Source organism: Octopus bimaculoides, chromosome 6 (assembly GCF_046866305.1).
Source record: "Octopus bimaculoides isolate indiv1 chromosome 6, ASM4686630v1, whole genome shotgun sequence".
In the NCBI taxonomy this organism is placed as follows: Eukaryota; Metazoa; Mollusca; class Cephalopoda; order Octopoda; family Octopodidae; genus Octopus; species Octopus bimaculoides.
This window is the reverse complement of record NC_142933.1, coordinates 118,971,542-118,987,417: the sequence shown is the minus strand read 5'-3', so window position 1 is coordinate 118,987,417 and position 15,876 is coordinate 118,971,542. Positions and strand designations below refer to the sequence as shown.

The following is a 15,876-nucleotide window of genomic DNA, read 5'->3' as shown; positions in this document are numbered from 1 at the left end:
GCTGGAGATGATGTCTCCTGGGGCTAAATTACAGCAACATTCGTCCTAAACTAGGACTGCAATATTATGTTGGCAAACAATCTTTACTACAATAGATAATCTTTTCTACTTTAGGCACAATGCCCGAAATTTTGGGGGAGGGGGTCAGTCAATTAGATTGACCCCAGTACGCAGCTGATACTTAATTTATCGACCCCAAAAAGTTGAAAGGCAAAGTCGACCTCAGCAGAATTTGAACTCAGAATGTAAAGACAAGACGAAATACTGCTAAGCATTTCGCCCAGCATGCTAACGTTTCTGCCAGCTCACCACCTTAAGATATAGATAATCAGATAAATGAATTTTTTAATATTGTTCAGTTGAAAAGATAACTAATCAATTGGTGATGCTTATCTATTAGTTTAAGGTTACTTCTTTCTTTCATTGTCATGATAACCAATATAATTTTATTCTTCATTGTTATAGATTGACTTAGATTTTTCATTTGACCACATTTTTTAGTATTCCATTTGTTAATGACAAAAACGTGGTCTTAATTACGTAATGGGTGAGGTGTTTTTGTATGTATCAGTTTAATTACTTTGGAAATAGATGTAGTTTTCTCATTAAATTCATGTTGTATGAGTCCATATGAGTCCATTTTTTGGATTATTATGTCGTTAGTACTGAATTAAGATGAGCAGATATTTCGATCGGGAATATTTAAATCACAAATATATTACAAATTATATATTTGTCAATATTGATGTTTAAATCACATTAGAAAATTCATTTAACCCATTAAAATCAGTTTGTTAGTACAATAGCATTCTTAAATAAGTATAAAAATTGACCCAAAAGATCAGACTCATTTTCCACTGTATACTGTATCATCCATTCAAACTGTAATTAATCTAGACTTCAGAGTTGTTTCCCTTGCCTTTTTTGTCAAAGATTATAATTAACCCTAATGATATTTCTTTTCATTGCCAGCATAATTTTAGATGATTAAAAAATGTATGGGCTTACGACATAAAGTATATTAAGCCTCCCCCATTTAACTAAATGAGTGAAGTAGTGATTAAAACTCTTTTCTCTTTCAAGATGAAAATTGATTATGGAATTTTCTACTTGCTTTCAAGAGTTAATACTTCACACTAATATTGATTGCATATTGTTTGTTTTGTTTTTTTTTTCTTTAATTTCATCTTAAGCTATTGATAATTAGCTAACATATAACATTAATGGTATTAATGATGAGAAACTTCTGTCTTTTTGCCTGTTTCATTCCATTTACTAATGTGACCTTTAAAGTCATAAAACTATTTACTCCAGTTGAGAAGACAATTTATTTTTGATTTTAATCTTTAGGTACATTCTGAAAACAGCAACAATAACAATAACGTGCACTCAACAACTAATATAAACAGAAGTCTGCATCATCGCCAAAATTCTCCATTTAAACGACATTCCTACCCTGGTAAGTATATGTTTTTATTCAGTGGCTTATCTGTTTTTTTTTGTTTGTTTTTGTTTTTTTAGCTACTCAAGTTAGATATGTGTTGACACCGATATAGAGACTGTTTACTGTTGATAATTTCTGAAATGAAGCTAGATTGGCAGAATTGGTTGAGCAACAAACAAAATGCGGTGTGATCATTAGTTAAATCCTTTTATGTTTTGAGTTCAAATCCTGCCGGGGTTGACATTCCCTTTTATCTTTTGAGTGTTAGTAATTTCTGCTATCAAGATGAACTGAAAGATTAGGAGAGTGATGAACAAAATACCTTACATTATTTTAGTTAAGTCCATTTTCATCTGGATTTGAAACCCTGCTGAGTTCAGTTTTGCTTTCCTCTCTTTTGAGTATTGACAAACTAGAGTACTAACCAAATACTGGAGCTATTCCAGTCTACTGTGACCCCCACCACCAGCTCTCTCTCTCTCTCTCTCTCTCAAATTTATGTTCTCTACTTCCCACTATTGCTGCCTCTACTGTTCACTAATGTATCCCTCACAGCTGCAGTTGCTACTGTTTATCAATCTGATCTCTACTGCTCACAGCTGTATTTTCTACTGTGCGCACCGCCTTTAGTCAAGCAAATCGACCCCAGGTCTTATTCTTTGTAAGCCTAGTACTTATTCTATCGGTCTCTTTTGCTGAACCGCTAGGTTACAGGGACGTAAACACACCAGCATCAGTTGTCAAGCAATGTTGCAGGGACAAACACAGACACACAAACACACACATATATATATACATATACATATATACGACGGGGTTCTTTCAGTTTCCATCTTCAAAATCCACTCACAAGGCTTTTGTCGGCCTGAGGCTCTAGTAGAAGACACTTGCCCAAGGTGCCATGCAGTGGGACTGAACCCGGAACCATGTGATTGGTAAGCAAGCTACTTACCACACAGCCACTCCTGCACCTATATATATATATATACAAAGATATAAATACATATATATATATACATATATATATATATATATATATATATATATATATATATAAGAATTTAAGGATTGGAGAAAACGCATGTTATAATTGCATACTTTATTCCTACATATGTTTCAAAGGATTACAACCTGTGTGATCCATAGGGATCTTTGATATTACAATTGTAACCTTCTCATCAGGGAAAGCATGGGAATCTTCCCTGATGAGAAGGTTACAATTGTAATATCAAAGATCCCTATGGATCACACAGGTTGTAATCCTTTGAAACATATGTAGGAATAAAGTATGCAATTATAACATGCGTTTTCTCCAATCCTTAAATTCTTAAATATACTCAAATACCCAAAATTTCAAGGAGTTCCTGCCTTAAAAACAGGAGCTAACCACAGTTATTTTGTGTTCTTTGCTACATTGGTTTCTATTAACCCATTTATTCTATCAGAAGAAGTTTTATTCATTAAGATAGAAGAAATACACATAATTATATATATATATATATATATATATACATATACAAAGATATAAATACATATATATATGCATATACAAAGATATAAATACATATATATATATATATACATACATATGTATATATATATATATATATATATATATATATATATATATATATATATATATATATATATATATATATATATATATACACATATATACAAAGATGTATATACATACGTAGTGAAATAAAAATGAAACTATTGAAAGGGAAACAAAATAAAAGTGAAACTATTATATCACATTACAACAGAAATGTTATTTTTTCACTTTTGGCATGTAATACCGAAACAGTGTAAGAGATTGCTCTGGGCTTGCATTAAGTAAGAAGTTTAAAAGTTTTCTCACCCATGACACTCCATGGACCCTAAGTAAAGCATGTTTAAAATTTGAATGAAATTGGTTGGGTAGTTCTAGCGTTTTAGTGATGCACACGTACACACAGACAGACACATACATTATAAGTTTTATATATATAGATATATATAAACATGTATGATTGTATGACTTAGAAACAGTTTACATGAATGACTTACATTACTATATGCCTTTATGCATATTTGTTTAGAAGTTCTTTCTTGAGTCTCCTGTATATTATAATACATTTTTATATTCTTCATTAAATTTATTCTTTAAAACATAAGTTTATTTATTTATATGAAGACTTATTTTCCAATTCTATAACTTTCAATCATTTTATAGTAATGCATTAAAAACCTACATGTGGTGAAAGCATATTAGCAGGTGCCAATAATTTTTGTTGCTGTGAAGAGTGAAAATTCTTGATATTTCAGGCATAGATCCTTAAACCTCATGGGAACTAAACTTATTGACATGTACATTCTGGCATTTTATTAACATTGTTGTCAACACAGATTTTCTGCCGTTTCCTCAGATTTCAAATTTTACACTTAATCAATACAAAGCACTTACATTTTTCATTACTTGAAAACCATATTTGTTTCTTCTGCCTCGTGGTAAGAACAACATTTTATTTTTAGCACTGCTTGTTGCCATAATTTGATTATCAAATGACAGTTTGCAGATTTGTAATTTTAACACAAACTTTCTGAAAGATTATATTATCTCATTCTCTCCCTAATGGAAATTTTCAACCAGTCAAGAGTGGCTAACTGCAATCTAAATGCAGAATAATTGGTTTTAAATTTAGTTTGTTTTGTTTTGTTTTTGCTTTTGTTCTTGTTCTGTTTTTCTTCACTGGAGTGAAAAAATAATGAGATGAAAGTGCCAAGCCAAGCAACAGCAAGATTTGTTTGAACTGATAACAGCCATTCAGGGAATGTATAGAGTTTTGTTCTGTAATTAAACTTTGCTGCAATAATAAAGAAACTAGTACCAGTTTCAGTTTGCAAACTAGCTAATAACGTGTGTGTGTGTGTGTGTGTGCCTTTATTTGAAGGTATGTGGCCAGGTGATTAGGTTGTTGTATTCATGATCACAAGATCATGATTTCAATTCTGACTCAGTGGTGCATTGTATTCTTGCTTCTTCATTTCACAATGCTTCAGTCCACTCAGCTGTAAATGAATAACTTTGTAATGGACTGGTGTCCCATTCTTGGAATAATGTTGGGATCTTAGTTACTTATATGCCATGAAAACTGGGTTACCAGAATTATGAGTTCTAGGGCTCAGGACAGTAATGCCCAAGGGTTTTGCTTTCTCTCTAGGCACAGGTGTGGCTGTGTGGTAAGAAGTTTGCTTCCCAACTACATGGTCTTGTGAGTGTATTTGGCAGACAGAAACTGAAAGTAGCCTGTTGTATTTATATGCATGTGTATGTATGTGTGTGTGTGTGTGTGTGTGTGTGTGTGTGTGTGTGTGTGTGTGTATATATATATATATATATGTATGTATATATATATATATATATATATATACATACATATATACATATATATATTTATATAATTATGATAATAATATCAGGGAAAAATTCAATTTAATTTATCAAAATTGAATTAAATTTCACAATATATAATATATATATATATATATATATATATACTCATGTCTCCCAACAGGGCTGTTTAAACCTTTGGCATTTAAACAGCTATATCTGACTAAACTGGCAACCCCACCAGGCCTGCTTTGTGAGGTGGGTGCTTGTTGAACACCCTGCGGGACAAAAAATAAGACCTGCCAAAGGGCGGAGGAACTACAATGTAGTCACTGGCCATTCAACTACATGTGTTTGTGGAGTGTTTGTGTGTGTGTATTGTATATATTGCATTTTAAACTGTGTATGTGCATATTGTATATATTTTATTTCAGCATGTGTGTGTACATATTGTATATTGTGTTCTTAAATTGTATATATATTGTATGGCGGCTTAGCTTCTAAGCCCAGCGGAACTGCTACCACTGATGGGAGAAGGGGCAAAGGTGGGTATCTGACACCTCAAAACCAGTTGCTTCAGGCAGGTGGGGGCTTGTCAACCCAGGAGGGCAGCCCACCTGGGGGAAGGGAAACCCTGATTTCAAACCTCTGTCATCTTGTGGGATACCTGGTCACAGGGAAGGCTTCAGGAGTAAACCTTAAGGAAAAATCAGGAGTCAGAGCCCCTAAAGCAGCTTGATGTTGACTTCAACTTCATCCTGGCTGCTCCTGCAACCATGTTGGCACCAAACTGTAGCAGCCCACTGTTCCTTTGGATTCGTCAGCAAGGTGGAGAAGGGGGGAAAAGTGCATGGGCAACAACCTGTTCTCCATACTACATTGCCCTGGCTCACATCCGTCCACGCCATCATTAAACATGCACACCTGCACCTGGAGAGGAAACTCCAGCTTCACCATTTATTTGATGTCAACACAACACAGGAAGCAGCAGGTACTGGTTATAAGCCTTTACTCAATTGGCGTAGAGTGTGGCACCAGGGGTTGCTTCTGTCGGTGGGAGAGATCTTCGAGTCTCATTGGACAGCTACCACCCGCCTCGAGTTACGCAGACCCCAGCCAGTAAGGTGTTGTCCTGCTGTGGCTTGCTTTCCCCATTGGGTGCATGAGGGATTAGGAGAACATCCGACAAGCAGATTGTCGACTACCGAACCAGGTAAAAGCAGAAAAGCTATCAAAAAGTGACCAGTTCTAAAACTGGAACATTGGAATGTCCGGACAACGATGCCTGGCCTCTCTCAGGACCTTCAGGACATCATTGACACCAGGAAAACAGCAGTCATCAACAAGGAGCTCAAGAGACTGACATATCAATATCGCTGCTCTGCAGGAAACATGGTTAGCCAATGAAGGCACACTGAGGGAGAGAGACTACACATTCCTCTGGAAGGGAAGAGCTCTGATGAGCTCAGAGAACATGGAGTAGGCTTTGCAACAAAGAACAGCTTGCTGAGAATGGGAAAACCAGGCATCAGTGGCTCTGAGTGGCTCCTAACTCCCCACCTCAACACTACCAAAGGCCCTGTCACCCTCGTCAGTGTGTATGCCCCAACAGTGTTCACTGCCCCGGAAGCTAAGGACAAGTTCTACGAGAACCTTGTATCCACTATCAAGAGCATCCCCATTAGTGAACAACTATGGATTGGTGAAGAGAAGCTGTCAGCTGCAGCTGTGGAAACTTGAGCCCAATGTAAGGGATCAACAGCCGACAGACCAGAATCCATACACAGATGCGATCTATGTGACCGAGACTGTCATTCTCACATTGGTCATCATAGCCACAGGAGGCACTGCTCAAGCCGAGCGACCCAAACAAGACAACAAATGGACAGACGTGATACCCATGGTCAGCCATGACTGAACGTGGCCTAAGAGGATATATGCAGATATGTGTGTGTGTGCATGTGTATATTTATGTATGTGTTTGTGTTTATGTATGTGTTGTGTGACCAATGCTTTGTGAGTGAAATTGGCACTCAGAAAGTGTAAGAGGCCTATTGTTTATATATGTGGGTGTATGTGTTTATTTGTTTTGTTTTTTTTGCTTAGATGTTGTGTACATACATATTATGTAAAAACAAGGTCACTGAACTAGTCATAAAAGCAGCTTTTTTTTTTGTCACAATTTGCTATAGAAACATGTCCAGCCAATAAGCTGTCTGTTGTTTGAAAGGCTAGAGGAGATATTACCTTACATAGAAATAAGTGAGAGTTGACAATAGGAAGAGCATCTAGCTGTAAAAAAAAAGCTGCCTGTTTACGTTTTGTCTAACTCTATGCCAGTATGGAAAGTAGATGTTAAAATGATGATGATAGTAATGATGATGATGGACGGGGGAATGAAATATTTGGGCATCAAAAAGGACTAGAAAGTTGAATCCTGATTAGAAATCCACATAGTGAAGTATTTGAAAATTGAATTTTCTAACTTGAAGATCCACTGATTGAAGAATAAATGTGTGATATGAGATTAATATGGATGTTTGTGTTTTTTCACTATAGAAGCAAAATATTTTCCTCTTTAACTGATTTCCATCTTTATTCAAAAAAAAAAAAAAAAAAAAAGAGAGAAATAATTAGATTAAACTATCAGCATATTCAGTACTTTTACTACTTTTGAACCAAGTTAGATATTTAGAAAACATAAATGACCAAAAATAAACAATCAAAAAATATGTCAACCACTTGTCAATACATAATAATTTATCTTTGAAGAAACTAATAGCTTAGGTGTTCCTGTGTCTGCTGACTACATAATATGGACAGAAGTAAAAAGCACTTAGATAGAATATATTCTACCAAGCAAGTAAAAATGATGAAAGCTCTTGTACATTACCTTTCGGTAATGGAAAATGACACTAGAGAAGAATTGTTAAAACATATATAACTGGAATGATTATTGACTTCTTTGCATTGTATTGTAAATAAACTAAAATGGTTCCGATTAAGTAAGACACAAAATGTTTGTTTTGCTCTCGTGTAAAAAATCTCTGAGTGCACTGTAAATTCATTAAAAAAAAAACTACTTATATTTTTGTACTCATTTATTTATATTCCTTCTTTCTCTCTCTCTCTCTCTCTCTCTCTCTCTCTCCTCCTCCTATATATATGTACCTATGCATACAGGTAAACATGCATATACATGTAACATCCAACTGTTCACTCTCGGAATAGAGGATCTGTAACTATAATTTCTATGTTTTGAAATTATTTTTTATATTATTATTTAATGGTTTTATATGTAAAATTTAAATCAGTTTCAAATTATATAAATCCCATTTAATATAAATGTTAAAATAAATAGCAAAAAAAATCAATATTCTAAATGTAAAAAAAGAAATATTTATGTTACATTATTAATTATCAATGTATAATATTGAAACTGTATTCCCTAAGCTGTTCATCATTATGTAATATTATCATTGCTATTATTTGCTAATTAACTTGCAGATGAATTATCAAATTTTCAGTGTCTAACATGCAGTTGTATTTTATCTCAGTTGCAGACCACATAAAACAGTCGTCGTCAATACCACCCCCTCCACCTCCACCAGCAGCCAGTTCTTATTGGAAGACTTCTTCATCTCGCTCCAACCGTCACTCAACGTGTGTAAGTTTCAACTCCTCCTCGTCTCCTTCTGCATCACCCCACAATTCTGCTTCTCTGAGCATTGGAGCCGGCTTGCCAGCACATACGATTTCATTACCAGCTTCTGCAGTGAGAATTTTGCCCCCACTAACAACAAACATTATACCGCCAACACCTCCTCCACCACCGACACCACCTGCCCCATTCAGTTTCCCATATTTAGCAGAGAAATCTGCGACAATTCCAGGAGCTTCCAATAGTAATCAGCCATCGACTTCAAGTTCATTGAATGCTGCTGAAGAGGACAAGCAAAATGCAGAACATTCTTCCACTTCTCCAGGTCAAAGAATGAATCCTTCACAGGTCCTTCCATCTTCTGACTATCGTAGCCGTCCAATAGAAGGTTCTGAAGACTTCTATTCCTGGTCTAGCAAAGGAGATTGCAGTGGGCGTTCATCTATTGAGAAAATCCAGATAAATAAAAAGTTTGCTCGCAAAATGGATCCTGTGCAAATTAGTAAAATTAACAATAACTACACAACCTCCATCCAAGTAGGTTCCAAGAAACTCTCAGAAGCCAATGCTGAGAAGCTGCCAAATCACTTTGATAAAGAAGAGGAGGAGATTGCTCGAATGACTTCAGACATGCCCAAATACTTACACTTAAGTAACCCGAGTAGAGAAATGGGCTGTTCTCCTTCGCCTCCACCGCCTCCACCACCACCACCACAATCTCTTATTGAAGAGCTGGAGAAAAGCTTTTCATCATCACAGGACACTGACAGCCTCTCTATGCAAAGTGATACTGATGACCTACCACCGCCACCACCTCCACCACCTCCTCCTCCTCCTCCGCCGCCGCTGCCTCCACCTCCCCTCTTTCAACATTCTTTACCATCATCATCCTCTCCTATGTCTGCTGCTTGTGAAGTAAACAGAACTGCACCGTCATTGTCCAAATCAAGGTAGATATACATACCTTCTAAATTTCTTTTCTTTTAACATTTTTCTGTTTTCTTTTTTAAAATAACAATTATCATAAATTTTCAACAGAAACATCATTATTAAGCATATCTTCATTAAATGCATATACATTCATATTTTTTCAACACCCTATTATTTAGTGACGATATTTACAATGTGATTCTAAAAGTCACTATGTAGTCTTGAAGTAAGTTTTTGCAGAGCTAAGTTTATAATTTAGCTTTGAATTCAAGCTCCAGCTGTAAGCGTTTCACTTCCAACTCTAATACACATCAGGAAGGTAAAGATCTGATTATTTTGCCTTTATCTATAAACATGAGACATTTGAGCGTGCCATACATAGTCGCACACATGCACACATATATTTAATTTGTTCTAATACATTTCCTAGTCATCATTTTCACATCCATTTTGCTATGCTTGTATGGGTTGATTAGATTCATCAACACAGCACTTTGTCACTTGTTGTGATTCTATGATGTCACCTTTATGAGGTTCAGTATCAGTCTTTACTTCACGTCTTCTTTGGTCTTCATTTTCCACAGACTCCTTCCGTGGGATCTCTTTAGCTATATTCCTCCATATGCATCACATGTCCATACCAGAACAGGTTGCTTTCTTGCATACATCTGATTTTCTTTATATCCAGCTTTTCTCGCAATACATTTGGGGTTTACCGTTTGTGCACACTAACATTACACATAAAGCAGAGCTTGCTTGATTCATTTCTTTGCAGCTTTTTTCACCTCCTCCACATTCACTGCCTATGTTTTATTGCCATACAACATTACACTCTATACACAAGCATTGTATAATCTGCTCTTCACTCACTGAGATAAATCACTAACTCTCTGAAGGTTCCCATTCTGTTTTTACTCTGGATTTTATGCTTTTGGAATACTCACCTCCACTGCTATATAGGTTACCTAGATAAAAGAAGCTACCAACTCTTAATCATTTGAAAAAACATTTTGCAGATGCTCTTATTACTAACCACTCCTACCCACTTGCTACCTACAAACTTTCTCTTTTCTACCAGTTCAGGTATGATACCACTGCAACTCTAAGGCGCTCCCATGGATTACATTGGATACATCACATGAAGTTCTCAACTTACTCTTTTCCTGTATATCAAGTGTGAACACTTTTCCATTTCGCTATATTGTCCTATCTTCTTTCCTACTAACACAAATTTTTGTTGCTCTGAGTTTACTTTAAGGCCTTGGATTCTAGGTTTTGCTTCTGTCTTTGGAATTTCTGGTATTCTCCACCAGAAATTGTTAGTAAAAAACAGTGTGATTGGTTGAATGTTTTCCACAGGCCAACTACCAATGTAACATATTTCGGAATTTGAAAGTGACATATACACGTGCGTGTGTGTGTGTGTGTGTGTGTGTGTGTGTGTGTATGCATGCATGCGTGCACATGTCTGTGTGTACCTTTGTGTGTGTGTGTATTTAACACATTCCTGTACACTAGAACAAATACAGTGTTTGCTGCAAAATTTTGTCTCTGAGAAAAAATGTTTCCTTATTTTTCCTTATAGACTCAGTGGACTACCTGACATAGTGTTTCAGTGTAGTTTTGCCTCCTCAGTATCATTTGGAGCTAAGCTAGAACATCTGTTCCTGTACAGAAAATAGATAACTATAGATTTGTTTCGTTTTGGGATTTGGTTTGCAAAGACATACAAAACTGAAATTAATTTCTTTGCAGTAGAATTTTGTCTCTGGGAATAATTTCTCTTAACAGACTTTGTGTTTGAAAAGACACCAAGCCAAGCCAAGCTCCAAGTATTGGAGCTCGGCTAGATGCGTTTTTCACACAAAATCTATGGGGAGATATTTTTCTCTGAGAAAATCTTACTGCAAATGCTTTTCTCATTCTAGTGTTCAAAAATGTATTAAAAATAAATGTACACATCTTTACTTTGATTCATGCTGCTTTATGAAAGATTGTTTATAAGATGTTTAGTTACACCATCTCACATACATTTCATTAACATAAGTGATTATAGGTTGCATAAGGCAGAATAAATAATCAGCACTTACTGTTAACTTGTCGGAGACATTTAACTATCATATGCAATACTATTAAATTGAAAAAATGATGGTAAATACTGTCACCTTTCCCCAAGTCCCCACTCACCTGGAGTAAAAATCAAGAGGATTCATGAAAAGAGATGATGAAAGACTGATAGTTGTAATGGAGTGGTAAGCTCTGCCTTTATGTCTCTTTCTCACCCTAATTTCTCTCTCCCTTATGTGTACACACACACACACTCACACACACACACACACACACACACACACACACACACACACACGTACACACACTCAGTTGTAATGATGAAGTCAAACCAAATAGTGATATTTTGAATTGGTTTGGCTTTGTTATTACAGTGTATACAACTTGATGCCAGTACAAAGTAGCCAGTCCAGATTCCACTCATGCAGATCCTCAAACAATGATTTGGAGTAGTTTGTTATATTTGACATGAGTCAAAAATCCTGGTACCATGCACAGCTTCTAAGCATATATATTGGTTTGGTACTTCAAGCAGGAGAGATAGAACTCCAAATATGAGTATCAACATCATCATTATCATCTTCGTTATTTCATGCCCATATTCTATACTGGCATAGAGTGGAGGGTTTGACTGGATCTGATGGGTCCAAAGACCAATAGTTTCTTTAGCATGGTGTTTATGACTGTTGCCCTTCCTAATACCAACTATGTTACAGTGTGTACTGAATGTATTTTTGGATCATCAGCACTATTGAGGTGTCAAAAAGCTCACACATATATAAAAGATACAGATATAAATATTGTAATATTGTACAACCGCTGCTTTCAATGACCTTATTTGGTACTACAGGCTATGTATAAGAAGGACTTATGCCAATTTTTAATGGATGGAGGAAAATTTACTATGTGGCTAGTCCCTAGAGAGATAATTATTTTCTGATATTTTCTTTTATATGAAAAATATAAGATATTGTTTCCATATGTTATATTCATATTTGAATGAAAATTTATGATATCCATGAATTTTAAGTTGGTTATATTTAATTTACAGTAATTTGCTTCATCAAGCTTTGTTATGCAATGGTTGTAACATTAGGTTCAACTTGTTGTCCATGCAAAGTGTTCTTCAATCCAGAAATAAAATCCTTTCTGAGAAACCATTTATTTTTCCATCCGCCAATGCTGATTGCATGCTCTTCTAACCTATTCACAAATGAAATATGGCTTTTGTGGACCCATATTGTTAGCCAAGTAACATGCAAATCACTTTGAGATCTTTACACAACATCCATTCATATTATTTCTTTCTTCTTTCTTTTTATGCGATCTTACAATTTCATTGGTTCCTTTTAAATGAACAAAACAAACTTCTGGCATGAATGTCTATATCACTCTTCAACATTCAGTACCTAGCTTCCACACCAATTCCAAAATGTCTTTGGAAAAACAGAAGGACACTCTCTCATCATGAAAATTAAACAAAATCTTTCTCATACTTTCTGTATCAAGCAAAGACAGTGAATGCCTGCAGATTGTTTTCAAGCAGGTTAGACACCAAATGTTCTGTTGAATTTTGGGAGCAGATTCTGTCACCTGTTAAGTTGTTCAGCTGGGCTTATGTTAATGATTTATGCTCTCTTCAAGAATATTATCATTGTCTAAATTTAGATCTTAACCGGTATTATGATGATCCAGGCTGTTGAGTGGATGAGTAACTAGAATAAATAGATCAAAGAGTACAGATTTGATTACTGATGGAAGATCTGGGTACTAAAAGCTTTCTGTATTCTTAGAACTGTAACCTTGAACGTTGCATGCACAGAAGTTGTAGTCAGTGATAGGATTTCATGGTTCATATACCATCACGATTCTAAGAGCCAAATGTTTTCTTTTTACCATGACTTCAGTATCTCAATGCAACTCTTATGTGACAAATCTGGTGTGGAACAACTTTTGTCATGATCTCCTACTTTTATTTTGAAGTAAGCATGATAAAAAAAAAAGGTTGATTAAAAACGTTTGTTACATCTTGTCTTTGCTTTTAGCAGCAGATATATCACTCACACACACACAGACACACACACAGACACACACACACACACACACACACACACACACACGCACACACACACACACACACATATATATATATATATATATATATAGCAAAATATATCTAGACTAGACACTATTAATAAAACTGAAAAGTGATTTTATGATTTTTCTCTAAAAATTCCTGAAATATAAAAACAAATGTAAATTATATTATTTAAAGCTAATGTGGTATTTAAGTTCACAAATATACATCAAAAAGTTTTATTGTACATTTTGTCAGTTAATGGGATAAGTGTTCAAAGAATGTATAAAAACTTAGGAAGATACAAAAAGGTTTCAGTAATAGCTATTAAACTGTGGATGGGGGCAGGCAATGCAAATAGTTTTTTCTTTAATATGGCATTCCAAATAGCTTTAAAATCACTTCTCAAAATGAAAATGAAATTTAATGCAATCTGGTGTAATTTGTTTAAAGTTACATGATCCAATGTTCACAAAAAATAATTTGTCTCAAATTAGAATTAATTAACACTTTAATTTTTCTATCTTATTTAGATTTGAAATAAATATTTTACAACAGAAGCAAATATTTTGTGGAATATAAAATATAAACCATGCAATTTTTTAATGAGAAAATAAATGGATTGAAGAAATTATATTCATCTATATTATGTTAGCAATATAGAAATAAAATGTATAATACACTTTTTTCATATTATGAATGTCTGCAAAGAGTAGAACAAAGAAATTATTGGGTGGTCAAAATATGACTCAGTTTTTATGTTGTTATTTTGTAGTTCAGATTAGCTTCTGTAGTATTTATTAATTAGAATCTAGACGAGTGTTTGTTTTTTTACTTTATTGATATCAATCTAAATTTTATTTTGGCTTAATATCTAAATTTCGCTATTTGAAATAGTGATAACAAAGATATTAACTATGGAGATAATAATTTATTTTCATAGAATAATCATAAACCTAAACAATGGAGATTGAATAAACTGTTCTTTTATATGCCTGCATTTATTAATGGTTTGCTTTTATTTTGATGTTTAAACTGACTTGCATGTCTTGTAAAATTGATATCTGACAGTGTTAAAACCATAAACTTGTGATTTCCTATCCCATGCATTTGTTTTCTTATTTTCAAATTTATACCATGTTTTCATCAGAGGCTATATTTTGTGATTAGAATTAAAATGATTACAATGATGAAGATGGTGATGATAATAAAGTTATTGCTTACAAAGATCAATAGGAAGAAATGTACCCTCTTTGATGTTAACATGTCATTTGATAGCTGTATAAACTGATTGGTAACATGTCATTTGATGGCTGTACAAGCTAACTGTGAACCCATTGATACTAGAATAACTAGAATTATAGAAATAAATTGTTTTGGTGGTTGGAGCAACAAACTAGTCCTCTTATTTTGTATTTTGTTTCCTTCCAAAGCCTGTCTTTCAGATAATTCAATTGATTGTCTTCATTAGATGATTACTCCATCCATTACTTTTAGAAGTCAGTTGCAGATTTTTGTATTTTCTAAATAAGTTGGTGATTGTCCTGTTTAGTTTTTCTGGTTGCTTTCAACAACATAGTGATGTTGACAACCATTTTGACGTAGATATAAGGTCTAGACTATCACACACATTTCTGCAGGTGCCTCAAAAGAACAACTGGTATGAATAAATCCATTTTCTGCATTTTTAATTACAGTAGCCTTGTATCTCATGAATTGACTAGGTTGGAAAAGTGAACCACAGAACTTTTACTATAACTAATTTAGTCAGAAGAAAAAAGGAAGTAACCATAACCTTTTTAAGTTCTGCCAATCTGGTACGAGAAAATGATCCTCTAACTTGAGACCTGAACCAAATGCTTGTGATGAAATGGATTCTATTCAATATATCCAATGACTTCATTGTGATATTAAACCAGGAAACTGATTAAGTCTTTTACTATAAAGTGCAGATCTGAGATCATCTGTGCTCTTTTGTATGTTTTTTGGGGGGGAATAGAAAATAAAAAAGCCTGTAATGCACCCTACATGCTTGGATGGGTTGTTTTGCTCTCTGTAAATAAGGATAAGGGGAACTCAGTTATCAACAAACAACAGCTTTAGGATAAGTTCTGTCTCTAGACTTTGTATGAACAGAGAAATAGTGGAAGTCAAAGATGCATTCCTCTACCTGGATCTTGAACATAGAAACTCTCTTTTGTATCATTGTCTGATACTAATAACATCAAATAACTGGAATTTAGGAAAAGATAGAGACATAAAGGAAATACAAACATTCCTATTGTAGTTAACTCAACTTTTCAGACTTCAACTAATTACTG

At 34.5% G+C, this 15,876-nt stretch overlaps 1 protein-coding gene across 4 annotated transcripts in view; it reads left to right on the top strand.

Moving 5' to 3' along the window:
- Positions 1-15,876, top strand: part of LOC106881072 (uncharacterized) — a 175,199-nt gene that overhangs the window by 138,282 nt on the left and 21,041 nt on the right. For all 4 annotated transcript variants that reach the window (XM_089354504.1, XM_014931286.3, XM_014931285.3 and 1 more), the window contains exons 5-6: positions 1,351-1,459; positions 8,378-9,431. In XM_089354504.1, coding sequence (XP_089210630.1) covers positions 1,351-1,459; positions 8,378-9,431 — 1,163 coding nt within the window. The remainder of the gene's footprint in view (positions 1-1,350; positions 1,460-8,377; positions 9,432-15,876) is intronic.